At 49.7% G+C, this 13,225-nt stretch overlaps 1 protein-coding gene across 3 annotated transcripts in view; it reads right to left on the reverse strand.

The window, feature by feature from the left end:
- lama3 (laminin, alpha 3) overlaps positions 1–13,225 on the reverse strand; it is an 858,151-nt gene that overhangs the window by 226,304 nt on the left and 618,622 nt on the right. For all 3 annotated transcript variants that reach the window (XM_072468523.1, XM_072468524.1, XM_072468522.1), the window contains exons 33-34: positions 8,696–8,907; positions 2,064–2,268 (exon numbers count right to left, since the gene is read on the reverse strand). In XM_072468523.1, the coding sequence (XP_072324624.1) occupies positions 2,064–2,268; positions 8,696–8,907 (417 nt within the window). The remainder of the gene's footprint in view (positions 1–2,063; positions 2,269–8,695; positions 8,908–13,225) is intronic.

Genomic DNA, 13,225 nt, shown 5'->3' on the forward strand with positions numbered 1-13,225 from the left:
TCCCTCGCATGAGCCATTGCCACCACCCCCTGCCTCCCACCTACCTCACCTCCCACACTGAGCCCACCACGGCAGCCTGGACCATAGTGTGAGCCACCTGCATTGGCGACTGACAATCTCAGTCAGCATGAGAATGGGGCTTCAATAGACCCTGGCAGTAACGTTAATTAACTCTGAATTGGCTGCCAGCTCCTTTCCGGCAGGGCCAGTCTGATCGGAAGCTTCCCTCATTCAAAATGGCTTGGTGTTGGGTTGGCGGCAGGGAACCAGCATGAAGGTGCACGTCCCTCCATCTCCGATCTCAGCCCAAGCCATTTGAAAATCTGACCCTCAGAATGTTACAGAAGGGGGTCAGGGGTTATGGGGAGAAGGCAGGAGAATGGGGATGAGAAAATGATCAGTCATGATTGAATGGCGGAGCAGACTCGATGGGCCGAGTGGCCTAATTCTGCTTTGATGTCTTATGGTCTTATGGTTACCCATTGAGTCACGGCTGATACCTATCAAATGATAGTGGCACAGTGGTTATAATATTAATATAATAATAATCGCTTATTGTCACAAGTCAGCTTCAATGAAGTTACTGTGAAAGGCCCCTAGTCGCCACATTCCGGCGCCTGTTCGGGGAGGCCGGTATGGGAATTGAACCCGCGCTGCTGGCATTGTTCAGCATTACAAGCCAGCTGTATAGCCCACTGTGCTAAACCAGCCCCACTGCTGCATCACAGCTCCAGGGTCCCGGGTACAATTCTGGCCTCGGGTCACTGTCTGTGCGGAGTCTGCACTTTCTCCCCGTGTCTGCGTGGTTTTCCTCCGGGTGCTCCGGTTTCCTCCCACAAGTCCCGAAAGGCGGGCTTGTTAGGTAATTTGGACATTCTGAATTCTCCCTCTGTGTACCCGAACAGGCGCCGGAGTGTGGCGACTAGGGGCTTTTCACAGTAACTTCATTGCAGTGTTAATGTAACCCTACTTGTGACAATAAAAAAGATTATTATTATTCTATCTCGACACCATACTCCCGCTCTCTCCCATAGCGCTTGGTGTCTTTAATGTCTAGAAATCTATTCCTTCTTTCTTAAATACATTCAGGGATTTGGCCGCCACAGCCTTTTGTAGTAAAGAATTCCACAGGTTCACCACTATCTTGAGTGAAAAAGAATTGCCCCATCACAGTTCTAAGTGGCCCACCCAGCATCCTGAGGCCATGACCTTGACCCCGAGCTCAGGGGAAACATCATCCCAGCATCCAATCCAGTCCTGAAAGGCCTGACGTTTGTGCTCCCCTGCCAGTGGGCTTTTTAGGCCTCACAGCAATACACCTAAAAATTAATGGGCCTAGATCTTCAGTGGAAGTGGGGGCAGCACCTCCATCGGATGTCCCTTTCTGACTTCAGGCACCCACCACTTAAGGTTTAGTGATCATGGGACCTCCCTCTTCTTCCCCCCCCCCCCCACCCCCAACCTTTTCTCTGAAACCCTAAACACGCATTTTTCACGCACCTGCCCTCCCCATCCTTGGACCTCCAAAATCAACCTTGCTGTCCAGTCCCAGGATTGGGCTCTGGAATTTTGAAGGAATTCCTCTTCAATTTGCAGGGATTAGAGGACTGACAGCCAATCTGATTGGCCGGAAGCTTTCGAAGGTGGGACTTCCTCCCAAGTGAGGGACACAAGTCCCATCTGCAGCCAATTAACGCTCATCCGAGGATGAAATGTCTGTGGGGCAGAGTCCGTGGGGGGCTTTTGGGATGATGGGAAGCGAAACTCCGCCATAGGAAATATTCAGGCCATAGTCTTTGATTTTTGTATAACCTTACACCCCCCACCCACACCCATCCCCAAGGCCTTTCCTCTCTTTAAGATGTTCCTTAAAAACTAGCTTTTTGACAAAGCTGCCCTGATATTTCTTGGTGTCGAACCTAGTTTGATAACACTCTCGCGAACCCCTTGGGATATTGCAGTACAAGATGCTATATAAATGCAGGTTGTTGTTGGTGTTTGTTGCTTGCTATTTCAGTAAGCCAGTGAGAAATCAGAGCATTGTTTAGGAATAGTCTACCTACCTACACTGCCCAGTTTGTCGGTTGCAGTCTGGGTTTGCAGGTTTGATGATTCCTTCTCGTGAACAGTTACATTTTTCACAGCCAACCAGAGGATGGAAACTGAAGGTCTGTTTCTCACATGTCTCGCACAAAGGTTTAACAGTTTGAGGAGGGCAGATGCATTGGCCTGTCGCCTCATCACACAGGCGCCTTCCACAGTTACAAGCTTAAGGTGGAACAAAAATTGCAAGAGATTTACTTATTTTCCCAGAAATTCAATGTTTTTAAAGCAAATAAAATTTTGATTTGATACAAAAGGAGTAGGAATACTTCGATACATAATTATACCAAACAGATGGAATTGATTTGGCAACATATTGGGTGGGATTTGGCAACATATTGGGCCCGACACCGGCACACGATTCTCCGGCATTGGCACCAGAGCGTTTGGCGCGGCACTGGTCGGGGGCCGCTCCACGCGGCTGATTCCTGCCAGCGCCGTCTACACCTGGTCGGAGCCGATGAGAACTTTGCGCGCAGGGTCGTGGGGCAGCCTTTGCGGGCGGGGGGGGGGGCCCACCGATCGGCGGGTCGGCCTCTCGCTCCCCGGGCCTATTTTCTTAAGCAACCATAACTCTCGTGCCATGTTGCGTCGGGGCCAGCACGTTGAGGGAGGCCACCGCACATGTGCGTGTTGATGCCGACGCCACTGCGCATGCGCGGATCCCGCGGCACACAAATTCCCGCTGGGATGGGAGGCTGGAACGATGGCGTGAACCACTCCAGCGCCATGCTGGCCACCTGTAGGGGCCAGAATCGGTACTCCCAGCAGCCCGTTCATGCCGTCGTGAAACGCGACGGCGATTCCGACGGCGTGGACACTCTGCCGCCGAATGGGAGAATCCCGCCCATTCTTTTTTAAAAATCGAGAAATTAATTATGTAGAACTACATCGAAGGTATTGGACGGGATTCCCCCAACCCGCGCAGAGTGTCCACGCCATCGTAAATGGCGTCGCGTTTTGTGACGGTGTGAACGGCCGCTGCCAGGAGTAATTCTGGCCCCTACAGGGGGCCAGCACAGCGCTGGAGGGGTTCCCGCCACTCCAGCTGCCTATCCCGGCGCGGACTGGGCACCGCGGGATCCGCGCATGCGCGGTGGCACCGGCCTCCTTCAACGCGCCGGCCCCGACGCACCATGGCGCAGGGTTATAGGGGCCGGCGCGTAGGAAAGGAGGCCCCCAGCCAGAGAGGCCGGCCTGACAATCGGTGGGCCCTGATCGCAGGCCAGGCCGCATCGGAGCCGCCCCCCGGAATCGGAGACCCCCCCCCCGCAGAGGCCGCCACCCGACCCTTCCACGCAGAGTTCCCGCCGGCTGCGAACAGGTGTGGACGGCGCCGGCGGGACTCGGCGTTTTCACGATGGCCGCTCGGCCCATCCCAGGCCGAGAATCGGTGGGCGGCCCCCGACCGGCGCCGCGCCACTCTGCTTGTGGACAACAAAAGCTGACCAGACCCCTCGGAACACTAGCAACTGGCACCCCTGCGAAGACGGCTTTGAAGGTCGGGAATGTGGTCATTTCAATGGAATCATGTCAGTCTGGCTCTGCGACACATTCCTGTCTCCAAGTGCTATTCATGGAGGCAGCCTCCAAGTGGTACATGGTAGTGGCGGGTCGCTTATTAGTGTATTTAATAAGACAATCAACTATTATTTTGGTTATGGAGTGAGATTTTCCTGACCTTGCTGCTCTACAGAAGCCAGGCAAAGTAACAGAGGCAGCTGCACAGTGGGAGGTCTGAGATGCAAAACATTTGAGGCCACTTATTAACTTGTCCACAGTAAATTATAATGCTCAGGTCTCCCTTGCCAGAACGCACGGTAGAATAGCCACTTCATGGAGACAGACATCACACTAATGTAACTGCCCTGCCATGGCTGTCACATTATACTGCAAATTGAAAAACCCTTAGGAACATTAACATACAGAGGGATCTGGGCGTGCAGGCCTACAGGTCCCTAAAGGTGGCAACACAGGTGGCCAACGTGATTAAGAAGGCATATGGCGTGCTTGCCTTCATCAACCGGGGCACTGAGTACAGTAGTTGGGGAATCATGTTGCAGCTGTATAAAACCCTGGTTAGGCCGCATCTGGAGAAATGCGTGTATTTCTGGTCGCCACATTATCAGAAGGATGTGGAAGCTTTGGAGAGAGTGCTAGGAAGGTTCACCAGGATGTTGCCTGGTCTCGAGGGTGTTGGCTATGACGAGAGGTTGAATAAACTAGGCGTGTTTTCACTGGAAAGACGGAGGCTAAGGGGAGACCTGATAGAGGTCAACACAATTATGAGAGGGATAGACAGGGTGGATAGTCAGAGGCTTTTTCCAAGGCTGGAAGTGTCAATTACAAGGGGGCACAGGTTCAAGGTGAGAGGGGGAAAGTTTAAGGGAGATGTGTGGGGTAAGTTTTTCACACAGAGAGTGGTGGGTACCTGGAACGCGTTGCCAGAGGATGTGGTGGATGGAGGCACATTAGCAACATTTAAGAGGCATCTGGATGGGTCAATGAATTGGGAGGAAATAGAGGGATACCGACTGAGTAAGGACAGAAGGTTTTTTCTAGTTAGGGATCATGATTGGCACAGGTTTGGAGGGCCGAAGGGCCTGTTCCTGTGCTATATCTTTCCTTGTTCTTCGTTCCCCTCAGACTGAAGGTGCCCCCATTGCACTGTTGTTGCTCTTGAGCACTGGAGGTCCTCTCCACAGGCTGTACTGATTCGACTTCCCAATACTGGAGCACGGCCTCTGTTCCCACTTGGACGAGCGCCTGGAGGCACAGTAGTACAGTGGTTAGCACTGTTACTTCACAGCGCCAGGGTCCCAGGTTCGATTCCCGGCTTGGGTCACTGTCTGTGCGGAGTCTGCACGTTCTCCCCATGTCTGCGTGTGGGTTTCCTCCGGGTGCTCCGGTTTCCTTCCACAAGTCCCGAAAAACGTGCTTGTTAGGTGAATTGGGCATTCTGAATTCTCCCTCTGTGTACCCGAGCAGACGCCGGAATGTGGCGACAAGGGTTTTTCACAGTAACCTCATTGCAGTGTTCATGTAAGCCTACTTGTGACACTAATAAAAATTATTATTATTAATTGGCCTCATCTGGGAAGTTTGCAAATGAAATTCCACAACTAAATCCAGGTTCTCGATCAGGAATTGAGCCCAATGTCGGGATTGCCATTCACCCAGTAAAACTTGGGCCCAGAATGCTATGTGAGCAGGTTAAAATTGGAATTGGGCAATTACTTGAAAAGGGAAAAAAATAACAGATCCAGGGATGCGGACCTTCAGTTATGAAGTAAGAGTGGAGAAGTTGGGACACTTTTCCTTGGGAAAAACAAGGCTGTGAAGAGATTTGTTAGAGATCATGAGGGGTCTGACAGAGTAGATAGGGAGAATCTGTTCCCACTCGAAAGAGGATCAAGAAGGTACAGATTTAAAGTGATTGGCAAAAGTAACGTGAAAAAAAACTTCTTCACACAGCAAGTGATTAGGGTTTGGAATGCACTGCCTGAATGTGGTAGACGCAGCTTTAATCGAGGCCTTCAAGAGGCAATTAGAGGATTATTTGAAAAGAAACAATCTGCAGGGCTACTGGGAGAAGGCAGAATAATGGCATTAGGTGATGTGCTGATTCAGAGAGCCAGTACAGACACAATGGGCCGAATGGTCTCCTTCTGCACTGTAACAATTTGATGATTCTGTGAAAATTTTGTAACGCTATTTAAAAGGGCTAACACAGCTACAATAAGCCCCCTTCTTTAATGCATCATTCTACAATTGGGGCGGCACAGTGGTTAGCATTGCTGCCTCACAATGCCAGGGCCCGGGTTCAGTTCCTGCCTTGGGTGACTATCTGTGTGGGGTTTGCACGTTCTCCCCGTGTCTGCGTGGGTTTCCTCCGGGTGCTCCGGTTTCCTCCCACAGTCCAAAGATCATAGCATAGCATTTACAGTGCAGAAGGAGGCCATTCGGCCCATCGAGTCTGCACCGGCTCTTGGAAAGAGCACCCTACCCAAGGTCAACACCTCCACCCTATCCCCATAACCCAGTAACCCAACCCAACACTAAGGGCAATTTTGGACACTAAGGGCAATTTATCACGGCCAATCCACCTAACCTGCACATCTTTGGACTGTGGGAGGAAACCGGAGCACCCGGAGGAAACCCACGCACACACAGGGAGGACGTGCAGACTCCGCACAGACAGTGACCCAAGCCGGAATCGAACCTGGGACCCTGGAGCTGTGAAGCAATTGTGCTATCCACAATGCTACCCTGCTGTCCCAGAAGAAAGGCGTTGACAACCACTCTTAAGTGTGTGTTTATTAATCTCAGAAACATTACAGCATTTCTTTGATGTGCATTTTAAATGAAATGAAAATCACTTATTGTCACAAGTAGGCTTCAAATGAAGTTACTGTGAAAAGCCCCTAGTCGCCACATTCCGGCACCTGTTCGGGGAGGCTGGTACGGGAATTGAACCGTGCTGCTGGCCTGCCTTGGGCTGCTTTAGAAGCCAGCGATTTAGCCAGTGTGCTAAACCATTGCTATGGTTTAGATGTGCAGGTTGGGTGGATTGACCACGCTAAATTGCCATTTAGTGTCTAGGGATGTGCAGGTTAGGTGGGGTATAAGGTTATGGGGATAGGGTGGGGTGCTCTTTCGGTGGGTCAGTGCAGACTCAATGGGCTCAACGGCCTCCTTCTGCACTGTAGGAATTCTATGATTTTATTGTCTGATTTGATCATCATTTCATCACATGAGGGAAGGCAGAGCTGACAGCAATGGACAATAGGTTTCCACTTGTCTGAGGATTCTGCTTTATATCCTGTCTCTGATACAATGACCTCCTTACAAGGGTAGCAAGGATAATCCAGGGAACTACAGGCCGGTGAGCCTTACTTCAGTGGGAGGGAAATTACTGGAGAGAATTCTTCGAGACAGGATCTACTCCCATTTGGAAGCAAATGGACGTATTAGTGAGAGGCAGCATGGTTTTGTGAAGGGGAGGTCGTGTCTCACTAACTTGATAGAGTTTTTCGAGGAGGTCACTAAGATGATTAATGCAGGTAGGGCAGTGGATGTTGTCTATATGGACTTCAGTAAGGCCTTTGACAAGGTCCCTCATGGTAGACTAGTACAAAAGGTGAAGTCACACGAGATCAGGGGTGAGCTGGCAAGGTGGATACAGAACTGGCTAGGTCATAGAAGGCAGAGAGTAGCAATGGAAGGATGCTTTTCTAATTGGAGGGCTGTGACCAGTGGTGTTCCACAGGGATCAGTGCTGGGACCTTTGCTGTTTGTAGTATATATAAACGATTTGGAGGAAAATGTAACTGGTCTGATTAGTAAGTTTGCAGACGACACAAAGGTTGGTGGAATTGCGGATAGCGATGAGGACTGTCAGAGGATACAGCAGGATTTAGATTGTTTGGAGACTTGGGCGGAGAGATGGCAGATGGAGTTTAATCCGGACAAATGTGAGGTAATGCATTTTGGAAGGTCTAATGCAGGTAGGGAATATACAGTGAATGGTAGAACCCTCAAGAGTATTGAAAGTCAAAGAGATCTAGGAGTACAGGTCCACAGGTCATTGAAAGGGGCAACACAGGTGGAGAAGGTAGTCAAGAAGGCATACGGCATGCTTGCCTTCATTGGCTGGGGCATAGAGTATAAGAATTGGCAAGTCATGTTGCAGCTGTATAGAACCTTAGTTAGGCCACACTTGGAGTATAGTGTTCAATTCTGGTTGCCACACTACCAGAAGGATGTGGAGGCTTTAGAGAGGGTGCAGAAGAGATTTACCAGAATGTTGCCTGGTATGGAGGGCATTAGCTATGAGGAGCGGTTGAATAAACTCGGTTTGCTCTCACTGGAACGAGGGAGGTTGAGGGGCGACCTGATTGAGGTCTACAAAATTATGAGAGGCATAGACAGAGTGGATAGTCAGAGGCTTTTCCCCAGGGTAGAGGGGTCAATTACTAGGGGGCATAGGTTTAAGGTGAGAGGGGCAAGGTTTAGAGTAGATGTACGAGGCAAGTTTTTTACGCAGAGAGTAGTGGGTGCCTGGAACTCGCTACCGGAGGAGGTGGTGGAAGCAGGGACGATAGTGACATTTAAGGGGCATCTTGACAAATACATGAATAGGATGGGAATAGAGGGATACGGACCCAGGAAGTGTAGAAGATTGTAGTTTAGTCGGGCAGCATGGTCGGCACGGGCTTGGAGGTCCGAAGGGCCTGTTCCTGTGCTGTACATTTCTTTGTTCTTTGACAAATACATGAATAGGATGGGAATAGAGGTATACGGACCCAGGAAGTGTAGAAGATTTTAGTTTAGATGGGCAGCATGGTCGGCACAGGCTTGGAGGGCCGAAGGGCCTGTTCCTGTGCTGTACTTTTCTTTGTTCTTTGTTCTTTGTACAAGGAAGCTCGGTTCAGGGTGTGACTTGTGTTTTATGACAATTTTGTCCAAAACAAAACATACATCTATAACTAGATAGAATTTATTGTGCCTCGTTAAATTGTCAAAATGTATCAAAGTGCCTAATATAATTCTCCTGCCTGATTACATTTTAACTGTACAGATGCCTACTTACGTCGACAATTGGGAAACATATAATAGCCGGTAGCACATCTGTCGCAGCGACGTCCAACAACATTTGGCCGGCAGGAGCACTGGCCGCCAAATGGACTACATGCAGGGCTGGTGGCGCCTTCTCCGTGACACTGACAGGATAGAGCTCCATTATTGTAGAATGCCCCAAGTGACTTAGCGGAGTCCACACAGAATCGGGATGATGTAGCTGAACTAAAACACAGAATTACATAGAATTTCCAGCACAGATCTAAACTGGTATTCATGCTTCACAGGATCACCCTACCACTTCGGGGTGAGTGTCCTGCCATCAACGACATCTTTCTCATGAAACCCAACAGAGGTGTTTGCGAGAGCTGGGCCTGAAGGAGATCCCATGGCAACACCATCTATTTGGGCATCCATGGTGTTGTTAAAACTGAATGAGTTGCCGAGCTGATAGTCTCGATGGACACTGATCGACACCATGGCGGTGGGTCTAGATCGCCACGGCATAGTGCCGCTATGGAAAAATCCATGGCTTCCTGAATTGGAACATTGGTGAATAGGCAATAAATGATGAGCAATAAATGCTGGCCTAGCCAGCGACGTCCACATCCCCAAAACAAATTTAAAAAATAGACTAACAATGTGGAATGAGCACATGGACATGGCATTGCCATCGATATGCAAGTTCTTTATGCTCTTCACAACTGTGCAGGAATTATTTGCCGGGTATGAGGAAAACATGTTCAAAATTGGTTGTAACAATTCGCCCAAGCATTTGGCCTTTTCAGAATCCTATCATAGATAAGGTAAGGCATAAAGGTGCATCAATTTCCAGATGAGTGCCAGTTGAAAGGCTTTGACAAAAGTACATTTGTTGTCAATCCCTACTTGCCCGTGAACTGAGTGGCTTGCTTGGCCATTTCAGAGCTACATTTCACATGTAGGCCAGACCAGATAAAGATGGCAGATTTCCTTGCCTAAAGAACATTAGTGCACCAGATGGGTTTTTGATGATAATTGATGATATTTGTCATGGTCACCATTACCGAGAATCGCTTTACATTCCAGATTTATTCATCAAATTTAAATTCCACCAGCTTCTGTAGTGGGTGCGAACCCATATCTCCAGGATATTAACCTGGGCCTCTGCATTATTAGTTCAGTGATATTACCACGTTACACCACCATCTCCCCCTATATCGCCATTCCTTCACTGTCGCTGGATCAACATCCTGGAACTCCCTCCCTACCAGCACTGTGGATGTACCTACACCACAGGGACTGCAGCGTGCCAAGGCAGTGTCTCATTGCCACCTTCTCGGGGCAATTAGGGACGGCCGATCAATTCTGTCCTAGCCAGAATTAAAAAAACTTGTTACCACTTTCTGGAGAAAGATGTTTCACCTGAACTATTTATTAGGTTGATCAGTGACCATTCATGCCCCCTAGCTTTGGACCCCACCTATAAGTGGAAATATTTTCTTTACATGTAAATGTAAAAAAAAAAGGCAGCACGGTAGCATAGTGATTAGCACAATTGTTTCACAGCTCCAGGGTCCCAGGTTCGATTCCCGGCTTGGGTCACTGTCTGTGCGGAGTCTGCACGTTCTCCCCGTGTGTGCGTGGGTTTCCACCGGGTGCTCCGGTTTCCTCCCACGGTCCAAAGATGTGCAGGTTAGGTGGATTGGCCATGATAAATTGCCCTTAGTGTCCAAAATTGTCCTTAGTATTGGGTGGGGTTACTGGGTTATGGGGATAGGGTGGGGGTGTGGGCTTGGGTAGGGTGCTCTTTCAAGGAGCCGGTGCAGACTCGATGGGCTGAATGGCCTCCTTCTGCACTGTAAATTCTATGAATCTATGAACATCTATCCCAAGAAATTTTAATTTTTGGATGCGATAAGCCGAGACCCGTCCTTCAGTGAATGTAAGAGATCTCAAAATACCATTGTGAAATAGACAGGGGAGTTCTTCCCAGTGAAGCAGTAGAGGCTCCTTCTTTAAACGTTTTTAAGAAAAAGATAGATACCTTTCTAAAGAATAAAGGGATTCGGGGATATGGTGTACGGGCCGGAGAGTGGAGCTGAGTCCACAAAGATCAGCCACGATCTCATTGAATGGCGGAGCGGGCTCGAGGGGCCAGATGGCCTACTCCTGTTCCTAGTTCTTATGTTCTTATGTTCTTCCCAGGTCATAGGGCTAATGTTTAACCCTCAATCAACAGTATAAAAATAAACAAATTACCAGATTGCTGTTTATGGGAGTTTGCTGCGAGCAAATTGGCTGCTTTGTCAAAATTACATCTGTCAAGCATTTCCTAAATCGTGAAAGGTGATATTTAAATACAAATATTTCCTTATTTCACCACACTACCAAAATAATAGTAATTGTGAAGCTTGAGAATTTGTTTTAATATTAGTTTCCCCTATTTTATTGTGGAAACTATGGCAATCCCAGTTTAATCTGTGGCCAAGAAGGGTCCTGGCTTTTCCAGATGCTATTTCCGATTCAGTCGCGAGTAGGTGAGGTGGAGAGGTACAGGTGCCTCACTACACAACTGCTTTCCTCACTCTGAAAAAACCTGTAGCCTTAGCCCAAGCCCCGTTTCAGCTAATCGACCTGGTCAGTCATCAACTGTCCTTTCAAAAGTAGAAAAGCAGTGTGAATGCCCCAGGTACTGGATCATTGAACCACATAACAGAGAACAAGGCCACCTGGCTCGCCAGGCCTGAGCTGGTTCTTTGAGAGAGTTCCTGAATGAGTCCCAATTCCGTCTCTTCCTTACCTATTACGCTGTAAAACATCAACGCCCTGTTCCGAGGCTCAAACATCAGATTTCCAGCATCTGTAGCATTTTTATTTTGACATTTAAATATTTACTGGAAGGCTTCCTAAAGCTCGTTCTGGATGATTTGTCTCCAACAATCTTGCGCTTCATAAAACACTTCTGTGCGAATGCAACAGCCCAATTCCAGCAAGATCGCACAAGCCTCTGCAGCTTAGCATTCCTGTATTGCTAAGCCAGCATATCTGTGTCCTGGCCTCTATTCCAGTCTTCATCCTGGGCCCAAACTGTGCATAAGCTGGGAATCTGAACTGCAGAGGATGTTTGGCCCTTAAATAGGTGGACTTTATCCAATTCTCTTTCGAAAGCTATGAATCAATCTGCTTCCATCACCCTTTACTTTGCTCTAAAACCAAATTAGCTGTTTCTTTTGTCAGAAAGTGGGGTGATGGGCAATAGGTTAGGGGAGGAGGCGGAAAGTGGTGGCAATGGTGCAGTGTCGATGTTACTGGGTTAGTAAACCAGTGGTGCGGCAGTCAGTGAAATTTAAATTCAATTGTTAACTCTGGAATTGAAAGCTGGTCTCAGTAATGGTGACCGTGAAACCATTTTCGATTGCAGTAAAAAAAAATCCATCTGGTTCACTAATGCCCTTTAGGGAAGGAAATCTGCCGTCCTCACCTGGCCTGGCCTACATGCAACTCCAGAGGCACAATAATGTGATTGACTCTTAAATGCCCTCTGAAATAGCCGAGCAAGCCACTCAGTTGTATCAAACTGCTGCAGAAAAGTCAATAAGAAATGAAATCAGATGGATCATTTGGCATCGACCTGGGCATCAGAAATGACAACGGAAACCCAACTCGGTTAAACCTGAAAGGTCACCCTCACTGATGTCTGGGGGTAGCTTCTGCCTGAATTAGGGGGGGCTGTTCCACAGGCTGGTCAAGCGACAGTCTGACATGGTCATACTCACAGAATCATGGGTGGGATTCTCTGATCCTGAGGCTAAGTGTTGACGCCGTCGTAAACGCCGTTGCGTTTTACGACGGCGTCAACAGGCCCCCAGGAGCAGCGATCCTAGGCCCGACAGGAGGCCAGCACGACACTGGAGCGACTCACGCAGCTCCAGCTGCCGATACCGGCGCCAAACGGACGCCGCGGGTCTGCGCGTGTTTGCTGCGGCCGGCGCGAACTCGAGCATGCGCGCTAGTTTCCTTCTCCGCACCGGCCCCGACACAACATGGCGTAGAGCTACAGGGTCCCGGAGCAGATTAAAAGAGGCCCCCACCAGGAGAAGCCAGCCCGCCGATCGGTAGGCCCTGATCGTGGGCCAGGCCACGGCAGAGACACCCCCCGGGATCGCAACCCCCCTCCCCCCCACCAGGCCGCCCCCCGCAGGATGGGCGCTGAGGACCCGCCGGGTAAGACCACATGTGAACGACGCCGGCGGGACTCGGGCTATCTCGGCGGCCACTCGGCCCATCCCACGCGGAGAATCGCCGGGGGGGGGGGGGGGCGTGTAGAGCGGCCTCCGACCGGCGCCAATGGAGCCAATTCTCCGTGAATCGCGACCGGCCCTTTTATTCTCCGACCCGGCTCGGGGTCAGAGAATCCCGCCCCATACCTTACATACAATCTCCCAGATACCTCCACCACCACCCCTGGGTATGCTCTGTCCCACCGTGTACAGGCAGGAGAGAGTTGCTCAACATCGACTTCAGACCCCATGAAGTCTCATGGCACCAAGTCAAACATGGG

The sequence above is a fragment of the Scyliorhinus torazame genome, chromosome 11 (assembly GCF_047496885.1).
Source record: "Scyliorhinus torazame isolate Kashiwa2021f chromosome 11, sScyTor2.1, whole genome shotgun sequence".
Classification (NCBI taxonomy): domain Eukaryota; kingdom Metazoa; phylum Chordata; class Chondrichthyes; order Carcharhiniformes; family Scyliorhinidae; genus Scyliorhinus; species Scyliorhinus torazame.